Source organism: Falco rusticolus, chromosome 18, assembly GCF_015220075.1.
Source record: "Falco rusticolus isolate bFalRus1 chromosome 18, bFalRus1.pri, whole genome shotgun sequence".
Lineage (NCBI taxonomy): Eukaryota > Metazoa > Chordata > Aves > Falconiformes > Falconidae > Falco > Falco rusticolus.
The window spans coordinates 3,393,972-3,417,143 of NC_051204.1; the positions used below are offsets into that span (position 1 = coordinate 3,393,972).

Here is a 23,172-nt window from a genome sequence, read left to right on the forward strand (position 1 = left end):
TGGAAGCTTCCCAGGGCTGGCAGAGCAGTTCATGGAAAAGCCAGTGTGGTACAGCCCAGTGAAATGCAGCCAACAGTCGGCTGCATTTCCAAAGTTTTTCATGTGCAAACAGGAAAAATCTCCTTCATTTGTAGAGTGCAGATCCAGAAGCAATGTCAGATTTATTTATAGCAATCACTTGTGAAGTTCACTTGGGACAGAAGGCCTTATAAAGACAAGATATTCTTTGGAGGGTATGATTTTATTTTTTTTTCCACCCCCAAGAATCAAAATTTGAGCGTATGCTCAGGTTGATCCCCTTTGAATTTGTTACAGGGAGAATAGCGCCAGCTGCCTGCATCCCGTCCGATTTCAGTGCTCTCTTGCAGAACACCTAACGCAAATCGGTCCTGGCCCCTGAGAGATGAAGCTGGGTCTCTCTCCCTTACAAAAATGGTGTTGGTAGTTCTGCTGTCCCCTTGGTTGTAGGTGACATACGTGGGAGCTCTGCACGTCCAAACGGGCCCTGCGCTATGAGCACTCTGATTTGGAAAAGGAGGATGCAGCAGGAAGTTTACATTGTGTGCTGGTGTCTTTGCAGGAAGCCTACATCGCTGATCTGGATGCAAAGAGCGGAGCCAGCTTGAAGCTTACTATTCTCAACCCCAAAGGCAGGATCTGGACCATGGTGGCTGGTGGTGGTGCCTCTGTGGTTTACAGGTAACAGGAACAAGGTTTCTAGAGAGGGGGGTGGATTTACAGTGCTGGAAGAAAATAACTGATATAACTGCTGCAGCCTCTCGAAAGGAGATGCTTCTAAAGCAATCGTTCTCCTGCCACGACTGCTTGGGACCTCTTCAGAATGAAGACGCTGTGCATGTTTCTTACCAAGTTGCGGAACGTAGTGTCCCTTAGAGATAATTTAATTCTGGGAGGTTGAGATACGGGTTTTTTCACTTGGAAAGATGCAAGATGGCTGAAAGCTGTTTATGGTAATATCATTGCCGTGGTAGGCACTGAGTTCCCATTGTATCTGGGAAGAACAGCAACATTAATCATGACTGGCACCAAGAGGAGAGCAGGATTCTTTTCAGCAGACAGCCTGATCTCTCTGTTGCAAGTCCCACTTTCCCAGGAATTTGGAATGCTTTATTAAGGCTTCACTTCACTAACTAACTAGAGGTTAACTAACCTCTTAATATTTTTTTTTTACAGTGACACCATTTGTGACCTGGGGGGTGTGAATGAACTGGCTAATTATGGGGAATACTCAGGAGCCCCAAGCGAGCAACAGACCTATGACTATGCTAAGACTATTCTCTCCCTCATGACAAGAGAGAAGCATCCTGAAGGTAAGAGTCGCTGCAATTTCAAAGCTGTGAAGCTGCGTGTGTGTGTGTGTGCGTGGGGGGGGAATGAACAAATCCGGGCTGTTACTATGCTAAGACTTCCCTGGCAGAGCTTTTCATGTACTGCTGTTTTCTGAGTGAAGTAGTGATGGATTTCTCTCATCTCTGAAGCAAGAGCTAGGACTTGTAGTTTTCCATGTACCAAAAAGCAGATGTGGCTTGGAAGAGTCTTACTGAAAAAATTTGTACTTGATGCAAAGCTCTTATCTTCCAGGCTCTGCTAAACACAACTTCAAACTATTGGCTAGTCCGAACTGCAGCATTTTTTCACTTTGTCCTGAACTGCTTCATAATCTTAGAGTACACTGTGTTCTAAAACCAGTTTTGGTTTATGTGTGTTTCTTCCCTCAGGTAAAATCCTGATCATTGGAGGCAGCATTGCTAACTTCACTAATGTCGCGGCCACTTTTAAAGTAAGTGACTACTCAGAAGTATGAGTAAATGCCCACAGTCCTTAGTCCGAAGCTGTTCCTTCCCAGTTTGCTGATGTGCTGAGGCTGACAGTGCATCTTTTCCAGGAGTTCCTGAGACTATGGGACAGGCTTCCCAGTTCATGTGTCCTGTGTGTTTCTTTTAGGGCATTGTGAGAGCCATTAAGGATTACCAAGGCCCTCTGAAGGAGCATGAGGTGAGGATCTTTGTACGAAGAGGAGGCCCAAACTACCAGGAAGGATTACGTGTCATGGGCGAAGTTGGTAAGGAGCAACCACTTCCTTAATTTTTGTTCTTGCATCTTGTTTTTTCCACCTGCTTTCTGCTGAACCTTTTCAAGGTTAAATGCTTCACTTTGCCAGAAGCCCATCTTGAACCTTTTTTCCCCCAAGGCTGACTGTGCTTGTATGCCTACACAGGGAAGACCACTGGGATCCCCATCCATGTCTTTGGCACGGAGACGCACATGACGGCGATTGTGGGCATGGCGCTCGGCCATCGGCCGATCCCCAACCAACCGCCTGCTGCAGCCCACACCGCCAACTTCCTCCTCAACGCCAGCGGCAGCCCCTCGGTGAGTTTCTTCCCCTCTGTGAACGGGAACACTTGTGAGGAGCCTCCTGAAGGCAGCATCCCCTCTCTGAACAGGTCAGAAATGGATCTCGGCCACCACTGTGTTGGTACACAGCTCTAGGAAAGCTAAGATGACTCTGCCTGGATGGTGTATCAGGAGGGACCTCCCAACATCACCCTCGCTTGTGCAGAAAACGTGGCCCCTCAAAGCCCAATAGATGCAAGTCACGTTTTTGTAACTTGGTCATTTAGGAGTTTTCCCTCGCTTGACCAAAATAGTCCTACCTCAAAATGAACTTTCTTTGTAGACCGGCATAGCCAAGTGGTCATCTCCTCCTGCATGCTCCAGACCTTCTCTAGCATGCTGTCCCTTACTGACTTGGCTTCCGAATCTTTCAGACTCCAGCACCAAGCAGAACAGCTTCCTTCTCAGAGTCCAAACCAGATGATATCGCTCCAGCCAAGAAGGCAAAACCGACAGCACCTCTTGGTAAGTCCAGCGTTAGAAATGATTGCTAAGAGTTCTCTTCTGCTCCTAAAAGACAGAATGTGGACTAGAGTAACGCTTTTGTCTGGATATAAAGGGAAGCAATTTGGTGGTACCAGTCTCACTCTGCTTTGAATTTAGTTAAGTGCTTTTAGAATGTTGTCACTTGTGCTGTTAGCTTATACATGAGGTGAGCCAGAGTTGCCTTGATCTGGGATGCTCCTTTGAAAGGGAACAGCATGGTTTGAGAATTCCAGCTTTCCCACGTCCCCTTAGGCAAGGCCAGCGGACAGCAGGTGTCTGTGCTGTGTTGCTGAACTGAGGCCTCCTTTCCAGTTGAGTACCTGGGGGTGTTCCCACAGGATGCTGCTGGAACAGTGTAGGTATTCAGAAAGTCCTTCTTGATACATGCTGCTGCAACACTGTGTAGTCAGGTAGTTCAGTATGAGTTGTGACATACTCCTCACACGTTTAGGATCAGAGCTTACTGTGTAGTGTGTTGTGTGGTGGTGGTGGATTTTGGGTTTGTTTTTGTTTGGGTTTTTTTTTTTCACTAAAGTCTGTAGGAAGCTGCTTTAGCATGGTGATATGCAAGAGCTTTGGCAGCCTTTTGCTCATATTTGTTGGAAGCCTTATTGCGTAAGAGCATGTTGTATGGGGATAAAACAACAGCAGAACTGGGCGGGGACAGACTGTGGTAATTTCTTTCTCCTCTGAATGTGAGGGGATACTGGCCTCATTACAACCATATGATGTTGATTTGTCATATGAATGACGGCAACATTCATATCTAGTTCCAATGCATCACAAAACCCACTACTATTCTCTTAATCATTGTGCATAGCATTTTGCATGAGCAATGCTTCAAAAAGACATTGAAAATAAACATGTGCCATCAAGATTGCAGCGCAAGGAACTGCCACCTGAACCTGAAATGTGTTTGTGCTGGGATAAGCAAAAAGTTTCTAGACTGCAGAATGCAAAACTTGATTTCTGGATATTTGGAGAGGAAGTACAGTGGAGAGTGCTCTAGCCTGCTTGTTTTCTAACAAAAGCAAAACCCAAAAGGCCCAAGTGCTGTGGGGAGGAGGGAAGCTGCAGCACCCTGCTGCAGGTGCCCTGCCGTTGGGCTGACAGCAGCCAACTCTGTCATATTGTTGCATGAGTGATTCTCTCTTTAACAGATTCAATCCCAGCTTCAAGACCTGGTTCAGGTAGGACACGTGACTAGCTGAATGTGCCTGGCCTTGCTGGCAGCTGACTTTTTTTTAGTTCTTGGGTTTGTTGCTGTTTTTTCTCTCCAAAAGTTTGCAGTGTTGTCTGGTCCTTCCCTCCTGCCCAGCATATATAGCTATCACCGTAAGAACTTCTCATCTGTTTTTTCAAGTGCAGGTCACATACTCCTTTGCCCAAAAACTTACTGCTTCTGAGGGAGGGAAGGACAGGTCTCAAACTTTATCTTCCTTCCCCCCCCCCAGTCATTATAGAGAAAACCAGACCTAGGCATATTGTGAAAAGCTCTGTACTCTGCTTTCAAAAAGAAGGAATTGCTAACTATGCGTAATAACTGGCCTTTTGTTTCAAAGGGAAACAAAATAGTGCAGGTGCTGTGCTTACGAGCCTTGAAGGGCATGGAAAAGTCACTGAATGAACTAAATGTTCTTGTTGCCTTATCAGTTCAGCAAACCATTAAAGCTTGTGCTCAGTGAAGTTACAGGGACTTTAAGCACTCTTTCGAGCTTTGTGCCAGATGAGAAGAAACTGCTGAATCAGGGTTAAAGTAGAGTTTCAAGCCATCTCCTATCATAAGGGGAGGGACAGTAGAAGGAGAAGTCTGATTCTTCCTTGGGTGGTCTCAGACAAATAGCATCACCTTTCTAGGCCTGCATTTTCCTGTTTTGGTGAGTACTAATACTACCTTCTTGCAAGGACCTGCAAGATACATGGAGTTTTTCAGGGTAGGCAGTTTTTTAATAACTGGTCATGTGGCAGTGCATCTAAACCATGAACGTGTAGGGTTGGAGAACAGCGGCTGATTTCTTGTTAAAGCCAGAACAGTATCCTGTTTAATCCCCAGTGCTGTTTACCTTTAATTCAAAGCCAAAAAGAAATTAGTGGTAGACTGAGTTGGCATCAGAACTTGGATCAGTTCTGAGTTCCTAAGAGTTTTACAGTGAACTCTGCCTGGAGTCAAAGGGAGTAACTCAACATTTTGCTGTGCCAAGTGGCATAAATATACTTAAAGCAAACAGTCCATCCTCGCTAGCTGAACTGTTGCCTTTCCTGTGACTCTGTCCCCTGCAGCCAAGTTTTGGGCCATATATAAATTCTTGGAGCTGTCAGGTTTGTGTTGGATTCTGATCATCGAAAAAATCTGAAAATAAAAGCTGAGCATGTAGAGCTCCTTTGCTTTCTGTGTCCCTTCCATTTCCTGCTTTTCTTTTTTATTTCCTAGCAACCTACTGTGGTGCCCTGACAAACATAGGAGGCAAACCTCCTGTGGTTCTCCCAGACTGTAGGCCATATGCAAATAAATAAATAAAATTCAAAGTTCACTTCCTCTTCAGCTTTGCAGAATAAAACTATCTGGGAGGAATGGGAATAGCCCATGTGAGAGGAGGAAGAGGCAGTTTTCACTTCTCTCTTCCCCTCCTACACCAGCTCTCTGCTACCTGTGGTGAAGCATTTCCCAATTTGATGAAGCCCAAAACCTGGCTATTGTGTTCAGAATCCTGGGAAGGGGGATGCTGCTTCATCTACAGTTTCTTACTTAATTTGAACGGTGTGGCTACTATATCCTGGAGTTCATCTGTTGGGTTCAGTTTGGAGGGAGGGGAGTATACTCACCTAGGAGACTTTCAGCAGACATTTGGCAAAGTTACAGCTCTTGTCTTGCACAGATGTACATTTTGAATGTGTTTTTGGTTTTGTTCTGTTTTTTTGTTTTGGTTTTTTTTTTTTTTTCCCCCCCCACCCCCCCACCTCCATCTCTCTGAGCAGGTAAAGCTACAACTCTGTTCAGCCGTCACACCAAAGCTATCATTTGGGGGATGCAGACACGCGCTGTGCAAGGAATGTTGGACTTTGATTATATTTGCTCCCGGGATGAACCGTCAGTAGCTGCCATGGTTTATCCATTCACGTAAGTAGCCTGTGTTGACAGCATTCTTTTTCTGACTGTTTCCCTCAAATTCTTCTGTTAGCTTCCTCCTCTTCTAGTCTCTGCTGTTCTTTAAGCGTAGCTCTGCCCTAGTCTACATATCTGCTTTAACACCTTCTGCTGTGCTCCCTTCCACCGTCAGGTTGGCTTTGCAGACTGCTTCATGTTTCCCTCAATCAACCCCCAAAGGGCTGCTCTGTTGAAACAGCTTAATGTTAGCCACACAATTTAAGTTCCACTTCATGCCCTTTCAAAGGGTGTCCAAATTCTGTTCCTTCACTCAGCAAGTAAGGCAGGCGTGACTTTCTTTAACAGCCCACTGGCTTAGCAGAGGCAGTAAGGCTATGCACGGTTTCTTCCACTCTGCTGTTTGCTGCATGCTTGTCTGAGACTTTTTTGATTTGTGTCCACAGCAGCTGGACTTTCCCCCTCCAAGTATTAGCCAGAATTGTAGCAGATCTGTTAATAGACAAAAGCAGTCTGTCTGTTGTGTAGCCAAACAAAATTAAAAAAACAAAAAACCCCCCAAAAAACCCAAAAAAACAAAAAACCAAAAAGCCCACACCACAACTAAAATCACGTTCATCTTGCTCACACTCTTTCCTGTAGTGGCAGTAGTTTAGTAGTTTCTTAGCAGGCAGGAAGAGTGCGGATCCTTCTGTGGGATAGAGTTCTCTTGTGGTATTCACCCTCTTTTACCTCATCCCCCACAGCTAACGGGGATGAGAGGCTACTGGGTGTTTCAAATTGGAACCTCCAGAGCACAGCTGTGCATAAGCTGCTTTGTTACTGTACCTCACAAGTGTGTGGGGGGGTCTCCCTGTCAAACGGGGCAAGTAGTGAGAAGGAAAGGAGTGGCTGTCTGGCCTGCTGCTGAGACAGTGAGATGGGAACCCATACAAAGGTAGGAGGTTTGTTTCATTTCTGTGGTATTTACAGCCATCCAGGGTAGCTGATGTCTAATCAGCCTCTGTCCTGCAGAGAATTTTGCCTCTTGACAGTTAAGTACCTTGTACTGTTAGTGTGCAGCTTTGATGATAATTGCAGCTCTGTGATAACTTCTCAGCAAGTGCAAACCTCAGGGTACTAAAACTGAGTGCAGGCATAGCCACATCTATAGATGAGTAGCAACCCCTTGCAGTGTTGCAGTTGTTTGATGAAGAAAAAGCAATAGGGATTAAAAGTTTTAAGGTTACCTATAATTATCTGACTCTGCTTGACCTTTTGGAGGAAGCCAGGCTGGCAAAACCTGGAAAGTTCTGTGACAAACGTACCGGTATGAGAACACAGCCAATTTCTGAACACTCTTAAATGACTGAACAGTGTAGACTTCAGTGAAGCTCCAGTCGGAGCATCTACCATATATAAAAGACAACACCTACAGCGAAACTTGCCTAGGTGCATCCCCCACAGTGCGTGTGGGGCAGGGTGGGTAGAGTCTCGCTGTAGCAGAATTGGAAAGCTGGCTGGCCCTCGCGTTACTGTCCTGGCTGTTCGCTGCCAAAACTGGTTTACTGGTTTCCTCTTTCCCCAGTCCAGTATTTGTCCCAGCCCCGTAACGCAGCTTTGCATGCATCTCATTCATTACTCTTTCTGTGCCTCATTCTGTCTTCCAGCTTGGAGTAGAATTGAGGCTCTGGTAACTTCACTCTGGGAGAGCTTATTCATCTTGCTGGATGCCTCTGTCCCCATTAGCCCGTCTCCTTCCATATGCTGCTCTGTTCTATACTCTGAAGAACCTTCTGCTGTTAGTATGGTCCCTCCCCATATACGCTCACTTGCTAGTGAGTGTCTTGCAGTCGGTCTTGGTGTCTGAGAATTGGGGTTTGTAAACTCCTCTATCTGCATGCACTGTATCCCTTTGTCTTTCCAGTAGCCTTAAGGGTCAGGGCTTTTTCATCTTCTCCTCTGTAGTGGTGACCACAGGCAGAAGTTCTACTGGGGCCACAAAGAAATCCTGATCCCGGTGTACAAGAACATGTCAGATGCCATGAGGAAGCACCCAGAGGTGGATGTTCTCATCAACTTTGCATCTCTGCGCTCTGCTTATGACAGCACTGTTGAAACCATGAATTATCCACAGGTGAGTGAGGGATCTAGAAGAAGCCCGAGAAAAGAAGGAAGATCTTGTCAGCAGGGTGCCAGTGTCTCTTAAGCCATGATAGCGTTAGCAAACTGTCTTCGTCTTCCAGTTTGGCCGATAAATACCTCAATGCTAACTCCTTACAGACTCTAAGGAGGATACTGGAGTTACAAGTCCAGCGTTAGAATTTGCTATGCAACGTGTGTAAGAGGAACTTGGCACCTCTTGGGCTGGTGAAAATACCGTGCTGCTCTAATGTGCAAGGCAGTGAAAAAAATCCTCTGAATAGTGCGCTGAGACTGCTGTGAAGATCACAGCAGACTGTGCAGCCATGTGCTGGGAGAGCGTACAGCGTGACCTCCCAGAGGTGTGACAAGAGGCAGAAGCCGGTCATGCCCCTTGAGCAGCTGTTTACCTTCTCTGTCCTGCAGCTTGTTAAGTACTAATGGTTTTCTTCATCTCCATGCAGATCCGCACCATTGCCATCATTGCTGAGGGCATTCCAGAGGCCCTGACACGCAAACTGATCAAGACAGCTGATAAAAAAGGAGTCACTATCATTGGGCCTGCAACGGTAAGTACTGATGACCTTTTTGTCCTCTTGTCTCTTAATCTTCAGATCAGCTTTCTTTGAAGGGCAAAATACATCCCACAATCCATTTTCTCCGTAGTCATAAAGTGCACATGAGTTTCTCATTTTAAGGTCATGTTACTGTCTTAGTTGTCAGTATTTATACAAACATCAGGTCTTACAGAAATGTTCCTCATTTTCACGTATATTTTAAAGGACTCTACATCCTTCTCTAACTTTCTTGTAGGTTGGTGGGATCAAACCAGGTTGCTTTAAAATAGGCAACACAGGAGGCATGCTGGATAATATCTTGGCATCAAAACTGTACCGTCCTGGTAGCGTGGCTTATGTTTCCCGGTCCGGAGGAATGTCCAATGAGCTCAACAACATCATTTCCCGAACCACTGATGGGGTCTATGAAGGGGTGGCCATTGGAGGAGACAGGTAGGAGTCTGTGTCTTCAACAAAGACACAGTTGTTTGTTTGTTTTTTTTTTTTAAGTCAGTCAACAGAAGAATTATTAGTAATTTGAAGGAAGAAGGGCAGGTTGGCTGTTAATTGTTCTTCTTTCAGAAAAGTTTCTGAAACACATTCACCTTCTACCATTTTCCCTGTGTTCTACCCAGATATCCGGGTTCAACTTTTATGGATCATGTCTTGCGTTATGAGGATACTCCAGGAGTGAAAATGATTGTAGTACTTGGAGAGGTGAGTGAGACCAGTTCACTCCTCTGAGAAACACCTGTGTGTTTTGTTTTGGGAGGATCTGACCTGGCTGCAAGGATACTAAATAACAGCTGTAGATATGTGGCAGTTATTCATACTGTTCTTGAATATCCCAATTTTTATTTCGTACTGCTTTAATCAAAAGAAGTTGAATGTATTCCACAGACAAGCAGTCTCCCCTATTAAAAAAAAAAAAAAAGGAGGCTTTGTTCTGAGACTTCAGCTGTTACTCAACGAAAAAGGAGGAAAAAAAAAATTACAAGTAATGGTTCCATGTGCATCTTGGAGCTGGTTTCTACAAAAATGCAGTGTTGAACCAGCTTGGTGGTCTGTCTTTCTGCAGATTGGAGGCACAGAAGAGTATAAGATCTGCAGGGGTATTAAAGAAGGTCGTATCACCAAGCCAGTGGTGTGCTGGTGTATTGGTACTTGTGCCACCATGTTCTCTTCAGAGGTATGTGCAAGAATGGGGGCAAACTCATAAAACAAGCATGTATCCTCAACAGGAAGCTAGAAAGCCAACAATGTCTCTCACTGTGCCCAAACCTTTCAGAATTGCCAGTAGCAATTTAACGTGCAGAAGTTAAATATAAATAATAAAAGCTTTTTGTGCTTCTGTAGTCTGCCACTGGAGGTTTTCAAGGGATTCTGCATGCTTGTAAAGGGAGCCCAAAGATCCCAGGGAACACAACAGGTTCTAATAGCAGTGTGCTTCTGGAGTGGTGGGAATGGGAAGGATGCATGTTAAGCAGCTCTGGAATTTAGAGAGGCTGAACATCAGTGGAGAAGCCTGGAGCAATTCAAGATCAGAAAACGCCCTGCATATTGCAATGCTGACTGTGGTTGCAGCCAAGAGTTCTGTTAGCCAAAAGGAAGGCAGATGTCACTGGTATTCCTCTGTCACCAGTTTCCTAGTCAGTTCTTTATTCTGTTTTACTTTCTTCAGGTAAACAACTTGCATTCCTTACTGCTGTCTCCTCCCTTGTTTGCAGGTGCAGTTTGGCCATGCAGGAGCTTGTGCCAATCAGGCTTCTGAAACTGCTGTTGCAAAGAATCAAGCCTTGAAAGAAGCTGGTGTGTTTGTTCCCCGGAGTTTTGATGAGCTGGGAGAGGTCATTCAGTAAGTCACACCACCAGGGCACATTCAGCAGGGACAAAAACTGTTAGGGCACTGATTCTAACCTGATAAAGGAATATATTCTTGCTTAAAGAAAGCAACTTCTATTCTTTATGGGTTTTTTTAAGGTCTGGGTTTAGACCACCATGCTTATATCCCTTAAAAGGGCTTCAGTTGATAAATGGATTCTCTCCCTAGGTCTGTCTACCAGGATCTTGTGGCCAAAAGAGTGATTGAACCAGCTGAGGAAGTGCCTCCTCCAACTGTGCCAATGGATTACTCCTGGGCGAGGGTAAGCCGTGCTGTTTTACCTGCTTTTTGGTTCCTTAGGAACTAGACGGGGTACTTGCTGTGATTCTGGACGCTTCTGGTGATAATGGTGTTGCCTTGGGGTTGTATGACACGCTTTATAGCATTATTTGTGAGCTCACTGGCTACGCTGGTTCTAGGCTGTGGCAGCTGCTCTGAGGGCAAGCTTTAAGGCATTGCTGTTTGACCACTCTGCCTCCTACTGCCCCTTGCTTCTCATGTGGATTGTTCAAAATCCCATCTTTATGCTGCAATTTCAGGAGCTGGGTCTGATTCGCAAACCGGCTTCCTTTATGACAAGCATCTGTGATGAGAGAGGTCAGGAACTGATTTATGCTGGGATGCCGATCACTGAGGTCTTCAAAGAAGAGATGGGAATTGGAGGGGTTCTGGGCTTGCTCTGGTTTCAAAGGAGGTGAGGCAGCTTTTGTGAAAGCTCACAGATTCTTTGGCTTGAAGTTTTTTGCGTTTATTAATGGGCTTTTAAAAAAGAAAAGTAACTCCAGGATTCCTTTGTGAACGTAAATTCACTGGAAATGCCATCTCTGTATTCCCTCTTTTGAGACCGCGTCAGCATTTCAAGGCTTCATACAGCATTTTTAGTCTTGGGATGTAGTTTTCCACAAGTTTTGTGGTGCGTTGAGGAAGTTTCTCTATTCTAGGCCTGTTTCATGCTGACTACTTGCCTATTGCAATAGTCACCTTGACTCGAGAGATTAGGGAGTTTACAAACGCTTGCTAACCAGCCTACAGGGAACATCCTGAATGGCAGAAATTTGCTGCCTTCATCTGATCGTGCGTTCATTAGAGGCACTCCTGGCACCAGCTGGAATCTCTAGCTCAGCAGAACAGGATGAACAGAACTGTAGCACAGCCTCACGGCTCCTCTCAAAGGAACCCACAATGCCCACGGAGTGTTTGCAAGCTCAGCCTACAAAACTGACCCTCGGCCCCGAGCTAAACAGCTCCTGTGGAAACTGAATAAAAACGTGATGCCTGAGAAGGATATTAGAATGCACTGATGGGTATTGTGACCCTACGGCTCCCTTTCTCTGTTTGTCCTGGTTTTGGCTGGGATGGAGTTAATTTTCTTCTTGGTAGCTAGTACAGTGCTGTTTTGGCTCTGATGTGAGGAACAGTGTTGATAACAACTAAAAACATCAGTGCTTTAAGTAATATTTATACTAAGTCAAGGACTTTCCTGTTTCTCAGGCCTTGCCAGCCAGACTTTTCAGTCATACACCTAAAACAAAAGTCACTGTTCAGTGTAACACTGTCTTGTTGTTTGGTTTTCTTTATAATCATTGACTTTACTCTCTCTCTTGCTCAGGTTACCGAAGTATGCCTGCCAGTTCATCGAGATGTGTTTGATGGTAACAGCGGATCATGGGCCTGCTGTATCTGGAGCCCACAACACCATCGTCTGTGCCAGAGCTGGAAAAGATCTTGTCTCGAGTCTTACTTCAGGTCTTCTTACTATCGTAAGTGCCTAATATTCAGAAGATTTAATTTTGTTGCTCGCTATTCTGGCTAGGTTTTATTACCAATAATGTAAGATTTAGACAGGCTGCAGAGCCGTGGACAGGTTGTGTCTCTTCACTCACGCTTTGAATTTCTGTTCAATTCAACTCTTAATAGCTCGATGGACTAGGTTTTAAACCTGGAGCATTTTTCTAGTAGGCAAGACTACTTTGATGTGTCTCATTTGAGTCTAGAAATATTTTATGGAGGCCAAATCGCTGTCAGCATTGTCCCTATATTGTTGCCTATTCTCTTCCACGACTGAAGAGTAAAAATGTGAATAAATAGACTTTAGATTGTGTTTCCTTCCACGCTCTGCTGCTAGTGGAGATGTGTTTGCTATGTATTGGCACTTACGTTGCGTTATAAATAGATGTTTTATCTCAGGTGCCTGCCTAACTTTACTTTCATGAATGCCACAGTGGTAGGCAGGGCAGATGGGGAAGATAATCTCATGCTTGTTTTGTTACCTTAACTGTGGAGTCCTTTGCTGTAACTCCCTTTGTGTACTGTACCCAGGGTGACCGGTTTGGTGGAGCACTGGATGCTGCAGCTAAAATGTTCAGCAAAGCCTTCGACAGTGGGATTATACCTATGGAGTTTGTGAATAAGATGAAGAAAGAAGGGAAGCTGATCATGGGCATTGGACACAGAGTCAAATCAGTAAGAAAACTGCATTGGTACTGGAGGTGTTTTGTTGGTGTTTTTTTTAAGGAAGGGTGGGGTAGAGAAAAAATGGAAAGAATGAAAAGTAGCAACTTTCACAGGCAGCTACTGAGCAAATTCTCTTAAACCTACAAACAGTAAAGCTTATGGCCAGTCCCTGTGTAACAGGTAACATCAGTGGCTGTAATGTGTTCTTACCTTGCAGATCAATAACCCAGACATGAGAGTTCAGATCCTCAAAGACTACGTGAAGCAGCATTTCCCTGCCACCCCACTGTTGGACTATGCACTTGAAGTAGAAAAAATTACAACTTCCAAGGTGAAATACGCTAGCATTTGGCTCCTCTTGAGCATTCTTTCTTACTGGAGCAGAAGTGACCAGGGGTTAATACTGTATTTAAATTGCAGTGCTTCATAAATTATTGCTGGGGTGGGGTTTTTTTTTCTTCTATGGGTACTTGAGGCCAAGTACAACTACAGTTTGGCAAGGCTGAAGACATTTGTGGGACACTGCAAAAGTGCTGAGCAAACCAAAACCCATTACCTGTGTTGTCCACTGCCCACACTGGAACTGCTGTGTTCTTGAAAACTGAGGCAGAGCTAGCACACGTGATGGGCTGTGGCAGATAATTTATGTGGTTTGAACCAAATGCAGGCCCATTGTTTGGGGCTGCTTTTCCACCATTCACATTAAGCACAGCTCTTGCTTAAGTTGCTGAGCAGCCTTCTCTGTCGCTAGGCTTGTGTGTCCACAATTATGGGCAACCCTCAAATTACCTTACGCTTGAGGATGGAAGTTGCTAGGTGAACATCATTTGCCGCTGTTAACATCTTTATCTGGGGTGTGTTTGCATTTCCTGCAGAAACCAAATCTTATCCTGAATGTAGATGGCTTTATCGGCGTTGCCTTTGTTGACGTACTCAGGAATTGTGGCTCCTTCACACGGTAAGTATGTGGTAGGCTGTTCTCTTAGGTCGTGGTCCTATAAAAATGATGGGAGCCGTCCTGCCAGCTCATGTGGGGCCAGGATTTCAAAAGGACATTGCGAAGGAAATGTAGCCTGGACTTGGGAGAAGAAAGCTTTCACATGAGTTTGGTGTTGCTACTGGCATTAGAGCAGACTTGTAGCCTTTCTAAGATTGATTCCTTAAATAGATCGCTATGAGGAACTATTTAATTTATTTTCTTTTGCAGGGAAGAAGCGGATGAATATATTGATATAGGAGCTCTTAATGGCATCTTTGTACTAGGCAGGAGTATGGGATTCATTGGTAAGTTTGCCACATTCCTGCCCTTTCCATCCTACTGGGGGATGCCCTGCTGCCATGAACATGAGAGAAATATAAAGCTCGATGGGGGCTCTGTCTAAAATCCTAGTTGTACAAATCCAGAAATCACAGTTGTTTCAAGGCAAAGAAAGAGGAGGAGGAGGAACAGAAAATTTCTAACACAGACCACTCACTTTGTTTTAGGACACTACCTGGATCAGAAGAGATTGAAGCAAGGTCTGTACCGTCACCCGTGGGATGATATATCCTATGTTTTACCAGAGCACATGACCATGTGAGAACCTGTAGTATTGCCTCAGAATGTCTCTTCAAGAAGACAGAAGCCTGCACAGAGGACAGTCACAAATGGGACTTTGATGTATAAAGACCATTGGTACATAGACATTAAGCTGCCTGGTCAAACTGTGCAAAGCAACTGTTTTATAAGAATAGAAACTTAGTCTAATAAAAACCAAAACTTGTGATGTTCCATATGTTACCTGCTGTATTTAATACTGTCTCTCACCTTTTTTTTTTTTTTTCTACTCTTGTTTCATTTTGTTCCCAGAAAAGATTTTTAAGAGTTTGGGGTGGGGGGAAGTTTTGCTCCTAGGTGCAGTCTTACTGAACTTGCAGAAGATCCATTGGTCTGGTAACAAGCTGTAACTTTTCCCGACAGGAAAAGTACCCATTGTTCCCATAAGCCATGACTTTGGATTTTTATTGTTGATTGTTTTTCAATTTGTTTACTGTGTTCTCATCTTCAGTCTGATTGTATCCTAAACAGTGGGACCATTGCTGATGTATAACCAATGTTACTCAAACTCTGGTGTAGTAATTTAAAGTGTAAAGTTGTAACATACTGCTGTTAAAACTGTGAAACTACATGTATTCCGGTGTCTGTATTTATGCAAAAAAACCTCCTTTACTACTAGACTGCTGGTATATGCAATGTCACTCTCATGTTATCTGCTGATGCAAAAATAATCTCAGTAATAACTTGTGTCCTACTTGTCTGTGTATTGTAACTAACTCAAATAAATGATACACTACTAATTTACTTTTTTTTTTTCTCTCTCTCTCTACTTCTGGCTTCTAAAAGTTGGTCCTAAACAGTGTCTAACAGGCTCTATGACAAACTGGGAACCAGGCATATGACAAAACTATTCCTTTTTTTTTTTTTTTTTTCTTTGTGTGTGTGTGTGTTCTGGTCGATTTAAAAAAAAGGGAGGGGAGAATAAAAACCACAACAGACACACAAAAAATACAGACTTATCCTACCGTGTTTCAGTCTGGGTCAAAAAGATGAGATTTTGCAAAGCAGGGAAGAAACGAGGAATGAAGTTATAAATAATCGATAGAGCATTATACAAGAGCTGGGGAATTGTGGTGCATAGTAAACGTGAAGTAATCACCTACAGCTCACCTCATTCTAATTAAAAAAAAAAAAAGTACCTTAGGAGTGAGTGAATTCCTGATTGTAAAGTCCTTTTCCCTGCAAGTTTGCCTGAGAGCCATGTTAATGAGAAGCAATTAGCAGAAGGCCGCAGAGCTGCGGTACCTGTGGCAGAGCCACCCAGCCCCTCACGGCTGCCCGCGGTGGCCTCCCCGGCTGTCCCCCAGCCCCCCCAGCCCCGGGGCAGGCCCGGGCTCCCCCCAGGCGGGTGTTTGGGGGCGAGGGGGGCCGGTCGCCCGCCCCCGCCGCGGTGCTGGCCCGAACGCCCCGTCTGCCCGCTGCGCAGCGAGGGGCCGCACGGCGCTCGCGTCCCCGCTCCCCTCACGGCACCCCCCGCCCCGCTCCCAGGGGCCGGAGGCGCCGGCTGAGGCCGCACCGCCCCCCCCCCGCCCCCGCCGCCATTTTAGCGCCGGCGGTGGCGCCCCCTCCCCGCCGGGCGGCAGCGCCGCCAGCCCCCGCGCAGGCGCCCTGGCCGCAGCCCGCCATGTCGGACAAGATGGCGGCGGCCGCGGCCTCCCCGCAGCAGCAGCCGGGCCCCGGCGCGGCCGAGGCGGAGGGCGGGTGCTCGCGGGGCGGCGGCGGGGGGATGGATGGGGAGGCCGAAGCGGAGGAGTTCGGGTGCCCGGCGCACTGCTCTGGCCTGGCCTGGCGGCAGAACGAGCAACGCCGCCACGGCCTCTACTGCGACATCACTCTGGCCTTCGGCGGCGGGCGGCCGGGGGCGGCCCGCGAGTACCGGGCGCACCGCTCCGTGCTGGCCGCCGCCACCGAGTACTTCACCCCGCTGCTCTCGGGGGGCTTCGCGGAGTCGCGGTCGGGACGTGTGGAGCTGCAGAAGTGGAGCTCGGAGGGCGGCCCCGACCCCGACACGGTGGAGGCCGTCGTCGGTTTCATGTACACCGGCACCATCCGCGTCAGCCCCGGTAACGTCCATGAGGTGCTGGAGATGGCGGACAGGTGAGCGGGGCTGGAGGGGCTGGAGATGGGCGACAGGTGAGCAGGGCTGGGGGCCGCGGGGGGCTGGAGATGGGCGACGGGTGAGCGGGGCTAGGGGGGCTGGAGATGGGCGACGGGTGAGCGGGGCTGCGGGGGGCTGGAGATGGGCGACAGGTGAGCGGGGCTGGGGGCTGCGGGGGGCTGGAGATGGGCGACGGGTGAGCGGGGCTGGGGGCCGCGGGGGGCTGGAGATGGGCGACGGGTGAGCGGGGCTGCGGGGGGCTGGAGATGGGCGACAGGCGAGCGGGGCTGGGGGGGCTGGAGATGGGCGACAGGCGAGCGGGGCTGCGGGGGGCTGGAGATGGGCGACGGGCGAGCGGGGCTGGGGGCTGCGGGGGCCAGGGGCTGACCGCAGCAGCACCACCAGGCTGCCAGGCAGCCACCTCACCCGTGTTCGTTTGTCCTGCAGGTTTCTGCTGACCCGGTTAAAAGAGTTCTGTGGAGAGTTTCTGAAGAAGAAACTCAACCTCTCCAACTGCGTGGCGGTTCACAGCTTAGCCCATATGTATTCCCTGAATCAGCTGGCCCTCAAAGCTCAGGATATGATCAGGAGAAACTTCCACAAAGTTATCCAAGATGAGGAGTTCTACACTTTGCCCTTTCATCTTGTCAGGGACTGGCTCTCAGACTCGGAGATCACAGTGGACTCTGAAGAAATCCTCTTTGAGACTGTTTTGAAGTGGGTTCAGAAGAATCCGGAGGAAAGAGAGAGGTACTTTGAAGATCTCTTTAAACTGCTTAGATTGTCTCAGATGAAACCCACTTACCTTACTCGCCACGTCAAATCTGAAAGGTTGGTATCGAGCAACGAAGCCTGTGTTAAATTGGTGTCCGAAGCTGTGGAGAGTCATGCCTTGCGGTCTGAGAACTTGCAGTCTGGTAATCTACAACATTCCGCTTGTCCTGTAGCATTGTTGCCGCGTTTTGGACAAAACATGGATGTCATTATGGTGATTGGTGGTGTATCGGAGGGAGGAGATTACTTGAGTGAGTGTGTAGGGTATTTCATCGACGAAGATAGGTGGGTAAACTTACCGCACATACATAATCATCTTGATGGGCATGCTGTTGCTGTGACAGAATCTTACGTTTATGTGGCTGGCTCCATGGAACCAGGGTTTGCCAAGACTGTAGAAAGGTACAATCCAAATAGAAATATTTGGGAGCAAGTCTCAAATCTAATAACCAGAAAGCATTCTTTTGGCCTTACTGAAGTTAAAGGAAACTTGTACAGTATTGGTGGACATGGCAATTTCAGTCCTGGCTTTAAAGATGTGGCCATTTATAATCCCGAGCAAGATAAATGGCTTAACTTGGAGTCGGCACCAAAAATCCTTCGTGATGTCAAAGCTGTTTCTGTAGAAGACCGGTTTGTTTATGTTGCTGCTCGTACCCCAGTTGACAGTGATAGCGAAGATGGATTGAGGGCGGTTATTATCAGATACGATGCTGAAACAAGGCAGTGGCAGGATGTGGAGTCTCTGCCACTCATTGATAATTATTGCTCTTTTCAGATGTCTGTTGCTAACACAAACTTTTACCATACAGCATCATGCTGCCCCAAGAGTTACCCTATAGATAACGAGGAAGCCAAGGTAAAAATCTCTGGCAGGGCCTCGGATGAAATACTTGAAAGCTTGCCCCCAGAGGTTCTTAGCATTGAAGGAGCGGCTATTTGTTATTATAAAGATGATGTTTTCATCATTGGGGGGTGGAAAAACAGCGATGATATTGACAAGCAATACAGGAAAGAGGCCTATCGTTACTGTGCTGAGAGAAAGCGCTGGATGCTTTTGCCTCCTATGCCTCAGCCTCGCTGCAGAGCAACAGCCTGCCACGTGAGAATTCCCTTCAGATGCTTGCAGGGAACACAAAGATACCCTATGCCACAAAATTTGATGTGGCAGAAAGATAGAATAAGGCAAATGCAGGAGAGGCAGATGCAGGAAATACACCGACACTCCCTAAGCTTACGGAGAATGCCACGGTCACAGATTGAGTGCTAGTTTCTGAAATATCACTCCTGATGAATTTAGGAAATACTGTGCTAAAACATTATTTTTTTTAGGCTTGATAAGTCTTTATAAGACATGAGGGTGTTGATTGGATTTGAGGCATAAAAACAGCATTTTTATGTATTGAAAATTTAAGCTCAGAAATTGAGGACGGATGGCAATTGAGAAATTGGGCGAATCCAACAGTATTACTTAGTGGTGCCCAGGGAAAAAATGTAGCCTGTATCGGGCTGTGAAATACCTCTGGGAACATTAAGTCTGTTACTTCTCTCTTCAGGTCTTTGTTTTCAAGGATTTCTGTGGAGTTAAGTCTCTAACAGTTCTATTTTGAAAATTAAAGATCTCAATAATTTAGTGGTTACATTTGTGTGTGCTTGAAAGCACCTGTTTTATTTGCACTTAAATATTGACATTCCTTTGATTCTCTCCTCAGTGACTAAACTTCACATATTGGTGTTAGTGTACTTAGCTTTCCCAAGTTGGAAGCAAGTGCAGTAGTTATACCTGTATATGAAAACAAAAGCACAATCTTTCTTTATAAAATTACTTCAGGATGTTTCTATGTGTATTAAATATTTTTTATCTGTATGTTGTAGAGAGGCTGCAGAGTTTGTAAATGGATGATTGGTAGAACACAAGACTTCTAAAACAGAGAACTTGAGGCAGTAGATTATTTTTTTTTCCAGGTGTATCTGAAGATGCTTTGAGTTTGTCTTTGACAGCTTCATTAGAAACTTGGGTCAAGAATCAGCCTGATAAAAGGAGCGAAAACCAGCAAAGTAGCCACCCACCAACGTTGGCTATTCACTTCCACCAGTGTGGATTAGTAAGAATGAGATTATACCACAGTAATAGACTGAACCCTGAGCTATTTGTAGATCCTTTCCCAAATGTTGCACACATTTTAATTCTAGTGAAAAAGTGATCAGAAGAACCCCCAAGAGCCTGCTTCCAGCCTGTCTTTGACAATCAGTACCCTTTGCCTTCGGTATGCTTTCCCGAGAAACTTACTGTGCTGCAGTGCTCCTTAACAAATCAATCAGCACTTGGGGTTGCTCTTGAAGTAGGACAGTTGAGTCCTCATAGTCTAAATATTTGGATTTCCTTACATACTGTGGTGGCGAGATTTAAGCTGATGTAAACACCTTTTGGTGTTTTGAGGTGGTTTTGCATAAACCAGTGCCCTGGTTGGCTCTGGCTTGCTTACTGCTGTACTCCCTAGGAGCAGAAGGTGGAATGTTTCCTTTAGAGTTATCACTGTCTCTCAGTTAACTGATCCGCTGAACAATCCCCCCTGATAAGTGCTCCTGGACGGTTTAGGTTACTAGTGGCTTCAGTGCATCCTTCCTGCCTCCTTTTTTCCCCATCCTTCCCTGCGTTTGAATTTTCCAGGTTTTCACATGCAGCCGAACTCGGGATCTTAGGGAAGGGAAAGGGAGGAGTAACCAGGATGTTCCAAAATTTGTGTAGACAAACATTGGTGGAGAGTCTCTTTACTATCTTTGGTTCATATGATGATTTGCTGGTGGTTTTGATGTGGGCAACTTCTTTGCAAAAGAACTTCTAAACAGTTTGGGTTTTTTGTTTTGTTGTTTTTTTTTTTTAATTGTTTAGCTTTCTGAACTGATACTTCTCATTTTCCAATTCAGCAGGCAACCTAGATCATATCTGAAACACTGGGTAAGTCTTTCAACCACATAGTGTGTAAAGATTTCTCTGATGTGTACATCCCTTAATGCTCCACTTCGTGATTCACTTGCCACGTTTTATATCAATAACTTGTCTTTTTGTAATAGAATAGCCTTGTTAAAAAAAAAAAAAAAAGGAAAGAAAAATAACTTGAAAATCCTGACAGTTTAGTCGAAGTTTCCTCATCTGTGGTAACTGTGTTCTGTTTTATTTGCCTGTTGGTTCATTAGGGCAGATTAAATTGTACAATGCTGGCCTAATGCAAGAGAGGAAATTGTTCAGGTGTAAGGCTGATGTTCACAAGCGACTGTTACCAAACCAGCTCATGGAGGCCTGTAAGCAAGGGGTTAATCAGTGGAGTTTGGCCCATGAACTCTTACAGATTTGACTGGAGTAGTTTTAAGAATTTTACTGCCCCTACAGCAGGGTTTGTGACTAGAAGCACGAAAATGCCTTATGGCTTTAGCACTAAATCCACTGATTAAACTTAAATTTGTGGGGGCTGATTTTGAGATACCTTACCAGGCTTCGCACAGAAGCAACTGAGAAGAGTTTACATGCTCCATCCCACTGACATTGCTGTAGGGATTTAACAAGCAGTTGAAGGATGGTGGTGTGTCAGGCCACCACAGCTCTGTCAAAGCCCTTTTGTAGCCTGTCCACAAATATGGACAAGTTGTAGGGACAAATACCAAGATTATTATTTCAGTTGGAATATGAACTAAGTGGATTTAATGTGTGGCAGCATGCAGCCAAGTTAGATGCAAGAACAAATTTCTTGCAGTCTGTCTTTTTCTAAGCAAAATTTATATTGCACTTACCTTAAGACCTTCTGGCTGACATACAAGCTGTATAGTTTACTAAAAACATTCCACTCAAAGACAATGTCAAAACAGCTTAGTATCTGGACAGCTTAATTTGCAAATGCCAGCCACAGTTCTGTATGTGATGCACTATATCTCCATATGCTCTGTTTGCATGGTGAGCGATGGGCACTGTGAACACCACTGGTTTGCTCTAACTTTTGCTATGCCGATTCTATGGATTTTTTTAAGTGGTTGGGGGTTTTTTAGCCTTGACTTTTAAGTGGACCAATTGCATTGCACATTGTTTTTAACTGATAAATCTTAACTATCCACTGGATCACACGTAGGTGTTTGGAAGAATTGTATTCTTGATTCTGGCTGTAATTTATCCCACTAACCTGTGAATCACATAACAAATTCCTTGTGGCCCTTGACTGCTATAGCTTGCTGGGTGTTTATAAAACGATCCTATAAACAAATGCCTGGGAATTCTTTCAGTGTGTTTCTAGTGGCTACTTAAATGTCAGCAAGATCCTAGCGCGTATTCAGTAAGTATTAGAAGGCTGACTTCTGGCCTTACTAATGTAAATATCAGGCGGAGTTTTTCCTCCTCCTTATGACAACCATACCTCTAGACCTTACTGAATACGTGCCACAAAACGCATGTTTCGTGTCCTGCCTTTCTGCTCAAAGTATTAGTGGAGTAGGACACATCCTGCCTAGCACTCCGCAGTCGTCGTCGTAATTTCTAGGTGCCATACGTGTACATAATGTTTTATAACTACCTGAATACTGTGTTAGTATGCTGGGTTTGTATGTATTTTTAATAAGACTCCCTTGCAGATAGTAGGATAACACTCCAGAAATGAAGAGAGCATGCCAACTTTTAGTGTGCATTATGAGTAACTACGCCAAGCGTTCTGCTATACTATTTCAATATCATTTTTTCTCCATTACAGTAAATGTTAAAACTATTGGCTCAGCTTGTGTGTCACGGAGTAGACTGATTGCTACTGACAAACTGACTCACAAGGAATTGCAACTTTTTAGGTTATTTTGAACACAACCTTGTAATAGTATGATGTAACGGTCAATGGGCTTTAAAAAGCAAGCTTAAAATAAGTGGTTTATGGCTTAGTTTTATTTTCAGCTCTGTCATATTATGCTAGGGTATAAATCATATCTCTAATCTGACAGTCCTGAGTGGAAGTCTGATAAAACAGGTGCTCCTGAGGATCTAACCCTATTACTAATATGAATGTAAAGTGTGGAACTAACGAGATGTTTGAAGACTATTAATAGTCAGATGCTCCTCATAGGTCCATGTCACTGTGGATCACAGCAGCTGTACTCTCCTGTCGATAATAATATAGACTTCAGCAGATTGCTTGGGGAAGCAGCACTCCTGTACTTACTTCCAGTAAGGTAAAGTAGTATGTGTGTATAGGCTGTTTGAAACAAATCCTACTGTAATGTTCTTTACCTTAAATACACTGTACTAAAATTTATTGTAATAAGTGAATTAATGAAAATAAACCTTTTATTTCTCTAGCATTCAGTTGTACCTTATATTTTTTAAGTTGCTCTGTAGGCTGTGGCCGATACGTACATTTTGTGATGCCACAGAGTGAAAGTTTTATTTTAAAGACTAATGATTCTTTCAGCTTTTATCAGTGGTTTTTATTTTAGAGTACGTGAGTATAGTTGCTGCTCAGAAGACTTTATTAGCTAAGTGGAGCTGCTTATTCAGGCAGGCTACTTGTTGAAGAGATGAACCTGACTTCCTTTGAAGCGTCGTCCACGTGGCTGTCTTGTCTGGCAACGTACTCCCTGACGTTAGATAGACCCGGCACCACGCAGCAGCTCAGAGCACTGCGGTGTATGCCCATGTCCTGAACATCGTACCAC

General features: G+C 45.3%; 2 protein-coding genes across 6 annotated transcripts in view; both read left to right on the plus strand.

Annotated features, from left to right (window-relative positions):
- ACLY (ATP citrate lyase) overlaps positions 1 to 15,362 on the plus strand; it is a 32,214-nt gene extending 16,852 nt beyond the window's left edge. For 3 of the 5 annotated variants that reach the window (XM_037410952.1, XM_037410951.1, XM_037410953.1), the window contains 22 exons: positions 581 to 699; positions 1,195 to 1,331; positions 1,740 to 1,801; positions 1,966 to 2,083; positions 2,240 to 2,394; positions 2,793 to 2,883; positions 4,065 to 4,094; positions 5,881 to 6,022; positions 7,955 to 8,123; positions 8,593 to 8,697; positions 8,942 to 9,138; positions 9,321 to 9,402; positions 9,764 to 9,874; positions 10,413 to 10,540; positions 10,736 to 10,829; positions 11,107 to 11,261; positions 12,177 to 12,327; positions 12,887 to 13,030; positions 13,239 to 13,352; positions 13,897 to 13,979; positions 14,229 to 14,305; positions 14,507 to 14,635. In XM_037410952.1, coding sequence (XP_037266849.1) covers positions 581 to 699; positions 1,195 to 1,331; positions 1,740 to 1,801; positions 1,966 to 2,083; positions 2,240 to 2,394; positions 2,793 to 2,883; positions 4,065 to 4,094; positions 5,881 to 6,022; positions 7,955 to 8,123; positions 8,593 to 8,697; positions 8,942 to 9,138; positions 9,321 to 9,402; positions 9,764 to 9,874; positions 10,413 to 10,540; positions 10,736 to 10,829; positions 11,107 to 11,261; positions 12,177 to 12,327; positions 12,887 to 13,030; positions 13,239 to 13,352; positions 13,897 to 13,979; positions 14,229 to 14,305; positions 14,507 to 14,601 — 2,559 coding nt within the window. In that variant the 3' untranslated portion in view covers positions 14,602 to 14,635. Of the gene's footprint in view, positions 1 to 580; positions 700 to 1,194; positions 1,332 to 1,739; positions 1,802 to 1,965; positions 2,084 to 2,239; positions 2,395 to 2,792; positions 2,884 to 4,064; positions 4,095 to 5,880; positions 6,023 to 7,954; positions 8,124 to 8,592; positions 8,698 to 8,941; positions 9,139 to 9,320; positions 9,403 to 9,763; positions 9,875 to 10,412; positions 10,541 to 10,735; positions 10,830 to 11,106; positions 11,262 to 12,176; positions 12,328 to 12,886; positions 13,031 to 13,238; positions 13,353 to 13,896; positions 13,980 to 14,228; positions 14,306 to 14,506 lie in introns of all 5 variants that reach the window. The other 2 variants (XM_037410950.1, XM_037410954.1) reach the window with 2 other exon arrangements.
- An 865-nt stretch (positions 15,363 to 16,227) lies between these two features.
- KLHL11 (kelch like family member 11) lies at positions 16,228 to 22,818 on the plus strand. The gene is made up of 2 exons (XM_037410925.1): positions 16,228 to 16,715; positions 17,164 to 22,818. The coding sequence occupies exons 1-2, from the start codon at positions 16,243 to 16,245 to the stop codon at positions 18,758 to 18,760; spliced, it is 2,070 nt and encodes a 689-aa protein (XP_037266822.1). The 5' UTR covers positions 16,228 to 16,242; the 3' UTR covers positions 18,761 to 22,818.
- The last annotated feature ends 354 nt before the right edge of the window (positions 22,819 to 23,172 follow it).

Bases quoted from the DNA above. Each gene is read 5' to 3' on its own strand.
- KLHL11 (XM_037410925.1), top strand. From the start codon at position 16,243: ATGTCGGACAAGATGGCGGCGGCCGCGGCCTCCCCGCAGCAGCAGCCG. The intron at 16,716-17,163 runs GTGAGCGGGGCT...TTTGTCCTGCAG, and splicing joins GTGCTGGAGATGGCGGACAG to GTTTCTGCTGACCCGGTTAA.